Below are 8775 nucleotides of genomic sequence, written 5' to 3' on the forward strand. Positions count from 1 at the left end.
TTGTTTCTTTATTTTGAATCATGTTTTTCCTCACGGATTTTAAATACCTGGTCACGACCCTTTTGCTCAATTCGATCATGATTTCCATGCATGATATAAGCAAGATAATTAGATCCGTCTGTTTTACACAAAATTTCGCCATGACATTTGTTAAAAAATAGAACCTATACGGAGTGCCACAAATTTACCGAAACAGAAATGAATCAACATTTCGGTAAAACATTGGCAACTCATATGCATGCCATCACAATGAAGCTTTAAAGTCATTGCATCATCTTTGAAACGAAATCGCAAAGCGAGATAGACCACATGAACATGTCTATATATATAGTTTAATCAACTGCTGAATAAATAAAGGAGAAGATAACCGAGACGACACGTGGACCGAGAGAATGGTGGGCTAGCTTGTTGGAGAGTGTGCTTGATAAATTCTTAATTAGTGGAGGAAAAAACCAAATTTGTTGGTTAGATCTAGGAGTAGGAAAGATATTTAGTTAGATCCATGAACGAAAATGTATTTTATTGGCTAAAATGAGAGGTCTATATGAAGGAAATAAGGTGGGGCTGAGGAAGGAGAGAGCCAAATTTGTGGGGAGAGGAGGAACGACGACAAATGGCGGCTGTCTGGTAGGTGAGCGTGTTCATCTCGCAAAGTCAATGTCGGAGATTACTAGTCGCGAGCCACAATTTGATGTGCGACCAACCATGGGTTACTTGTCGCGTGTGAAAGTGTGGCACGCGACCAATATCTTGACACGCGACCGGTATGCCTGTGTGCCAATAGCGGAACGCTATGGATATGTTCTTGGACCCGGGTGCAGCTGGGACCCACATAGTAGTTGTATGCCATAACCGTCCGTGCGCTACTAGTAGCAGCACATCACTCGCGTGCCACTTCCGCGTGCGCAACAAATAATAGCACCCGCGTGCGGAGATGCTGGCCCGCTTCTAATAAGCATTCACATATAGCGTTTTCCCTACTAGTGTTGGGATGGCGGTCCCGGAAGGTGGTGTTGGTGGTCTATGTTGGGTGTGGTGTAGTTGGATGTCGAGGTGGCAGCCCTGAAAGCTTGCCAGTGTTGAGGACATCGACCTCGTGTCACGTGGACGACAAGGTTGATTTGACGCAGTTTTCCTAGAGGTTCGTGTTCTTGAGCTACGTCGAGTGTCCCATGTCCACTCCTTCCATAGTAGTCACGGCGTATTCTCTCCGAATTGGGTGGGAGGTCGGCTGGTCTTGGCGAGGGCATGGTTCGCTATTTTAATCTATTTGAGTGGGCTTGGCCCTTTATCGGTGTGTTTGAGTGGGCTTGGCCCTGTTGCGTGAGTGGGCATGGCCCTATGTTGTCTTGTTGTATGGTTTTCCGGTTTTCGGTAAATAAACTAGGCACTTTCGTCTTACTTAATTTTAAGGCAAAACCTTCTAAAAAAATATCTAGTCAAAGTTACCCAAAACAGGAAGTAAACAAAAACAGAGAAAGTAGTAGCAACACAAAGCATATTATTTGCAGAGTATGAATATTCTTTTGGTTTCAGTGCGAGCACAAATCAAAGGAAAAAAAGACATTTGTGGGTTGATTATAGTGTAAATGAATGGAGGATAGAAGCTTTGAAGGTAACAGTTGGTTTTCAGGATGTTGTAGCATTGTGTAATTTGTTGATAGGGTTCGGCTAGTGTCGGAGGCAACAGTGCTAAGCTGAATTTACTAACCAGATCCATCAGGTTTACCTAGTCTCTGGTATCGATTCACACTGATTTCATCTTTCCAGAACGGCAAGGAAAATGTTGCCACAGCACGCCAAGTTCAGCAGTGTTACAGTAAAGTACATCAGAAATGAGTCAATTTTTCCCTGCTCAGAGACCTAAGCTTTACCACAGAAGCAATGTTCCTTCACTTGACATTTCAGGGATACAAAGTGCCTTTCTTTAAATTTCATCGGCTGATAAATCACGGCATTGGTGCCCTTTTAGATGCGCATAATGAAGGCTTTCGTCTTCTCAGTATCCTCGTTGTAGTAAAGCTCCACGAACGTGCCTCCACCAATCCCTTTCGCTAGCCTCCCAGGGTTCACACAAACAAATTGTTTTTGTTCCATGTCTTCATTCAAGGAAAGCACCTGCATGACAAAGTGTACTTGGTATCATTTCATTAGGCCAAGTAAAGGGAATCAGCTAGTAAATACAACATGAACATTAGTATACATCATAACCTCTGCCAATTTTGAAATTTGAAGATAATACAGTGTTTATCAAAGTTACCTTCACAAATGGAGCGAGATCAGAAGCAAGCAGAAGAACATCAGGAGCTGATGGCATCTCCAATGCTTCCTTGGCAAGTGAGAAATCCATGGGCACACCAGCAGCAGGTGGATATAGAGGGTAGTAGCTGTGACAAGGTAAATTGTGTAAGAACTTGGAACCACAAGCATCACGGTCCTGAATAATGTAATTTTGCTTAATATCTACAAAATTGCCTTTGTTGCTTCAGTATATGTGTTGCAAGTCTCCCAATCCTATCAACAGCCTTTCCACCAGGTGGCTTGCGAGAGATTTCATCGCCACTCAGTTGTTTCAAGATGTCCACTGTACAACACCCAAATTGTATCTGGAACATGAAAGACAAACAGTTGTACAGAACGCTAGACTGAAATCAGTGATATAATACGTGAACCACATCACCTATGTTAAGTCCCAAAGTAAACTTGATGGTAGACTAGCTTTGCTCAAAATACTAGTGAAAGAGATTCGAATACTGTGGCACCATACAGGGCTAGGAATCTCGAAAAAACTGGATGCACTATTCTTGACCATGTAACATTAAGGTAGACAATTTACATGTGTCTTAAGACTATTGAGTAAGGAGAGTATTTTCATGTAAAAATAAGTTATTATCCAGATATTACTTTGTAGCAGAATAATAGAAATAGTTGAATAAAAGTATATATGTCACTAATATATATTAGTACAGATTCATATGTTCTGTGGTTTGCATAACTGTGTTGTGTAAGGGCATCTCCGGCAGCCCGACGCAAACAGACGCAAAGCAACCGTTTGCGTCCGCGCGGTCAAAAAATGGGTCTGCGTCCCAGCCCAGCGGCCTGACGCAAAATGTCCGGCCTGTCCGCGGGGCGCAAACGCGGCCCAAATTTGCGCCGCGAATGCGTCTGCGCGGACACTGCGCGTGACCTTATATTCCTAGCCTGCCCCGCGCCAAGGACAGCGAAATCGAACAGCATTCGCTCGCGTCCCTCTCCCCTTCTTTGCAGCCCTAGGGTGACGCCGCCACCCCACCGCTACCGCGCCACCGCCATAGTCGACCAGGTCTCTTTGTGCCTCGCCTCCTCCTTAGTCTAGGCTCGGCGCTAGGGTAGTGGAGAGGACCTGCCCACATCGCTCGCGTCCTTGTTGGCCACGCATCTGCATGGAGCGCCTACCAGCCTCGATGCCCAGGACATGTTCAATAGATTGCTCGGTACGATCCTGACAAACTTTTCTCTCCGGTGCGCTCAACTGCTCCTATGGTGAGCTATGAGACCAATGGCAACACATGAAAAGCCATATTATCGTGCTGATGGCATTTATCCTGACTGGTCCATAATCCTCAAACAGAGAAAGAAAAGAGGTTTGCCAAGATGCAAGAGGCTTGCAAGAAAGATGTGGAGCGGGCATTTGGTGTGCTCCAAGCTCGGTGGACTATTGTTCGTCACCCAGCTAGAACGTGGTCTCTTAAGACCATGCATGAGGTGATGACCTGTTGTGTGATCATGCACAACATGATCGTCGAAACGGAGCGTCCTGATGGCCGATATGAACACGGATGGGACTTTCACAGAGTTGGTTGAGCCAAACCCTAGGGCACAAACCTGGTCTCTGACAGCAACATTTCCAAACGCCTCCAGAAGGATTTGATTGACAAGGGTGGCTAGGCATAAAGAGATTGATGAGTAGTCAATCTCATCTACTTTCATTTGTTAATTATGAACTACTCTCTATTTGGATGTAATAGTAATAAATTATTTAGAACCTTTATTTTCGCTGTTTTGTATGGCCAATTTGTTTCATATATTGCACTTTTTTGGTGGAAAAAACACAAACTGGCCTCGCCGGACAAAATGCATCGGGCCGCTCCCGGGCCACCCACGACGCAAACAAACAATCATGACCCGAAGACCATTTCCACGTCCGCGGCCCGACGCAAACGGACACGCGGGGTCATTTTTGTGACCGAAATGCATCAGGCCACTCGAGATGCCCTAACACTAAACAGTACACACATCCATCACATAGTTCTTTGCATCTTTTTAGGCGGGATACCTCATTAGAGCTGAATAGACTTGGATTTGCCAGACAAGTAATCTGCATAATGGATGTAAACAGAACAAAGGAAAATAATTATAAAATACTTAGTAAAGAAATATATAATCCATCAGAGTAATTTATTACCTGATGTGTGGTATCTTCTGGCAAATTCATGTCAAATGCAGGCTGCACACAGAAATAGTACACACACACACATATATATATATATATGGTTAGAGTTCTTCACAAGAAAAACGAAAGAGCAAAAGAAAAGATGTATCATTAGTGAATATAGATGGATGCTGTGATAACATTAAATTAATTCACTTACACAAATGCTAACAGAACATAGCTTAGACAATGCATAAACATAGGACAGTCATGGCTTTGTGTTTATAAAAACTATACAGTCCTTTTGATACATAGTGACAGCAACTTGGTTGTAATTGCCAAAATAGACTGTGCAATCTGAATGAGGCAAATACCCACCTGGGGGAAAATGGTATCATGGTGAGCATCACGCACAGATGGAATAAGGATTACACGAACACTGTGCCCCAAATACTGGGTAAAATCTTGAAGCTGTACAAAGATAAGAAACAAACAAGTAGTACTTAGCTATGTATTTGACAACCTGCAGGCACGAAGTCATCGCTACACCTACCTTCCTCAGAACTTCAAAATGGAAAATATCGTGAAAACTCTGGTCAGCAGTTCCCTTTTTTATGTCAGGATGATCAGAGTCGATAAAGGGTCCCATCTACAAAACAGAAAAAAACGTAACTGGTATGAGTAGCAGCGAACATATTAAATATACACACAAAATTTACTGATCAGGATTCAAACGCCTCACCAGTACAAGCAGCTGAGGCTGCTTACGACAGGCATATGAGAGCAGTTCTTGCAATGGTTCAAACAAAAGATTATCAGTTGTTGTATAGGGACCTGCTGCAATGACCTGCAAGAAACATCAAGAATTCAAACATGAGAAACTAACTGCAAAAATCGACTCCATCCTGATCACAGAAAATTTTACAGTAAATAATGTTTTGCCTAACACTCCTGGCAGTAAGCACACTTATGTTATGAACATATAGTTAAGTGACTTAGTCTAGTCAAGACAGTATAAGAAAACAGATATTGCTACATTTAATACGTTAACACTATTAGGCAATCAATTTTCCATGGTTCAGGTACATATTTTATGTAGCTTAGTTCATTAGTTCCTAGGACAAATTCCACCAGCCTACAATTCGATTCACCATTTACAAAAATGTGAAGTGAAACATGATCGAACTCAATTAACCCAAGGAAAAGACAAAAACAATTTGAATCTTTGATATATTTTTCAATGATAGAATGAATATCAGGTGTTAAATCCCACCTTTTACAATCAGAACTATGCTACATAAGTAGTAATAGCATAAGTTATCAATAAAACACGTATTGCACTCCAATGTTTCTCCAATAATTGGGTAAGAACTAACCGATGACAACACCCTTGGTAGAGTATTAGAATTTTGATGGTATTGATTGTCAACAGCTTGTTTCTTAGCACAAGGCAGTTGATCGTCCAAAGAAACTGGTATGGAATCAATCAACTTTGATACGACAAAACAATGTCCACTAGGATTATGGCCTTCAATGCCCAAAACCTGTTATTCAACTTTGTGTTAATTTATTGCACTACATAATGCATATGGCACAAGAACAAGATGTGGTTACCTGCCCGGGAAACAAAGAAAACTGGTTTATATCCTTTAAATCAAGGCGCACACGCTGTCCCCTGGAGTGCTCAACACTAGAAAAAAGATCATCTTTAGTTATCATTAAAAAATTCCTGAATGTTGACCAAAAATGCTTTCACATGAACAAGGCCAAGAAGCACACTTACCTGCCCTGTAACAAGATAGATTTTTCATTCAAACGACCTTCACCGTCACAAATTACCATCCCAACTGCGAACATATTCTCCTGAAAAGCAAGAATAATTATATATATACTTCCAAGAACAGGAATGATGATGATTTCACTCAAAAAATATTCAGGTGGTATGCAGCAACCTCGGAAGCAAGCGTAGGATCTGCCGGTTCTCTACAAAGCCCATTTGCAGAAAACAAGATTGCTGACCGTCTTATCCGATCCTCCAGGTAATTAAACTGGAAACATAATAAAATGAAACCAGCAATTCTGGACAAAACTAACAGACAATTAGGTATTGCACTTACCCGATCTTCCGTCCTGTCATACATGAACCTGCAACCTGGTTCAGGCTTTGAGCGTTGAACTTGCAAGGTACATCTTTGACTTGGTTCAATTCTTCTAATCAACTCATCTTCTGACGTTTCAGTCTCATGTTTACTTGGCACGCTAGCCACATTGTCAGGATTCAGGACATAATACTGAGTAAATTTATTTACTCGCTGTGCAAAAGGAGTAATACGATCACCATTTGTTTTGGCCGCTCTGCAGGATGATAGCCTTTCGGTTGTCAGAGGAGTTAGCTCAGAGTTAGATGACTGTCCATGTGGCTTTTCCTGTTTATCACTTGGTGTGTCAGGGAATCCCTCGTCGTCTGTGTGTGTACTGCTCAAGAGCCTGCAACAGTTATTTCTACATTATGCTTTTCATTAAAAATAAAAAATAAAAACTTCTGTGAAAAGTGAAGTAGACCAAATGCACAACAACAAAGCTGGGATTTGGAACTAACATGTCAATATCGTTACTGGAGTAAATGTGAAGCTCTGTTTCTTCTTTTATAAGTTTTTCTTTTACTTCATTCTGAAGGTGTGATGAGAAACCATCCAAGTATGAGCTTTCAAGCTTCAACCCATCCAATTGCCTGCATAATTCATTTGCTTAAGTTTCCTTAAGATGTATCAACATGATAAATAACAAAAAAAAAAGAGTTTCTTCACAGAGCTGTAATTTGTAACAAGTATGGTTTCTCAGATAAAGAGGTCGGAGAATGCACTGTAAGAACAGGCATGTCATGATGGTTCTTCAACGAATCTAACGGAACAAAGTTACATCTACACAAAATCACAAATGAGGATAAGTGGTGTACAGAATCAAATAATCTACCAAAAACATTAAAAACATATACGTATTTACTCTTGTGGTCGCCAAGATTGGCTTAATTTCAGCTGTGAAAGAAGCTACCATTTGTTTTAATAGTTTATAGCTGGGTTCTAAACTGCATAGAGCTACAAGTCATGTATGTGTTATTCTTAGTTCCCACTTAATGATGCCTACTGTTTGACAAAAGCAAGCTTCAATCTTGAAGTCACAAGATGACAAGAGTATGACCCTAACTTTATTTTGGCATAAACTGAAGTCACCTTCTCTTCTTGGACTGCATACATTCAAAATTACCACTCAAAAAGAGTCTTGGATATGACCAGGAATACGGGACAGAAATTAGCCATTCTCCTCTGGTCTAAGGACTGTTGGGGCATTTCCTACCAATTTGATTGCACTGACTAAACTATTTCAGTAATTTATTAAATCGCATGCAAAAGTATTCCCTAACAATCACAGTCCAGTTTTAAGCATCTATTCAACAAAATTGGTCTCTTCCCCTCAGAGTTGAAGCCTCTCTGCTACATTTAGACAGGTCTAGGTGGAAGAACTACAAAATTGTGCGGTTTCTCGGATAAGGACTGACCTGTTGAGGTAGTAAACCTCCCAGTTAGAGACCAGATCCGCGGGGCTCATCTTGTAGTTGATGCAGTAGGTCAGCACTGCAGAAACAAACTCCAAGCGAATCAGCAACTTGGTCAGCGCCAACTAACTGGAGAAGATGAAAAGTGGAGAAAGAAGAGGCGCTTGCATACGCGTCGAGAGGATCTGGGCGGTGTCGCCGGGTCCGGCGCCGCCGACGATGAAGCCGCTGCTCTCGAACTCCGTGCGGATCTCCTCCTCCATCGCCGCTTTGAGTGGGTAAGCTCGGTGGGTTCGGTCGTCAGGGAGCGGAGGCGCGTCAGCCGGGCGGAGATTTGGGTTTAGGCGGAAAGTGCAGACGATGGGGCGTCGTCGGATGGAATTGGGGATGGAGCGAGAAAATGGCGGGAACAGAGGAGCCCTATGGCGGGAAAGATTTTTCGGGTGCGAGCCCTACGGGCGGGATTGTTTTCTCGCATGTTTTTTTTCACCTGAACTAGGTTAAACTCAAAACTATACTTTTTAAGTACTCCGTAATAAGTAATGCCATGAACGTCAAAAAATAAAGTAATGCCATGAACGTCAGGCCTCGGCCCTCAGGCCTCATCTCATCAGCTTCCTCTTTTACCCGTTGCTGTTCCCGTTTTCTATTTAGAGCGTGGGGTATCACTATTAAAAGGTTTGCCTTCGCGAAGAGCAGTGCCCTCGTCCGCGCTTGACGCGTGGCAGGGCGTGCGTTTAGGAAAAGAGCAACCCGGCCGAGCCAGTTTACGTCCCGCGCCGCGCGTAAGTTGCCTCGCGCGTACGTCACC

General features: G+C 42.5%; 1 protein-coding gene across 1 annotated transcript; it reads right to left on the minus strand.

Moving 5' to 3' along the window:
* Positions 1–1949: 1949 nt before the first annotated feature.
* On the minus strand, positions 1950–8247 carry LOC124680213 (DNA polymerase alpha subunit B-like). The gene is made up of 16 exons (XM_047215307.1): positions 8137–8247; positions 7968–8043; positions 7011–7142; positions 6529–6898; positions 6364–6459; positions 6195–6274; positions 6026–6101; positions 5788–5955; positions 5154–5258; positions 4965–5060; positions 4790–4882; positions 4445–4486; positions 4316–4357; positions 2476–2606; positions 2261–2387; positions 1950–2118 (listed from the first exon to the last, which is right to left on the minus strand). The coding sequence occupies exons 1-16, from the start codon at positions 8225–8227 to the stop codon at positions 1969–1971; spliced, it is 1875 nt and encodes a 624-aa protein (XP_047071263.1). The 5' UTR covers positions 8228–8247; the 3' UTR covers positions 1950–1968.
* Positions 8248–8775: the final 528 nt, after the last annotated feature.

The sequence above is a fragment of the Lolium rigidum genome, unplaced genomic scaffold (assembly GCF_022539505.1).
Source record: "Lolium rigidum isolate FL_2022 unplaced genomic scaffold, APGP_CSIRO_Lrig_0.1 contig_10078_1, whole genome shotgun sequence".
Taxonomy (NCBI): Eukaryota; Viridiplantae; Streptophyta; class Magnoliopsida; order Poales; family Poaceae; genus Lolium; species Lolium rigidum.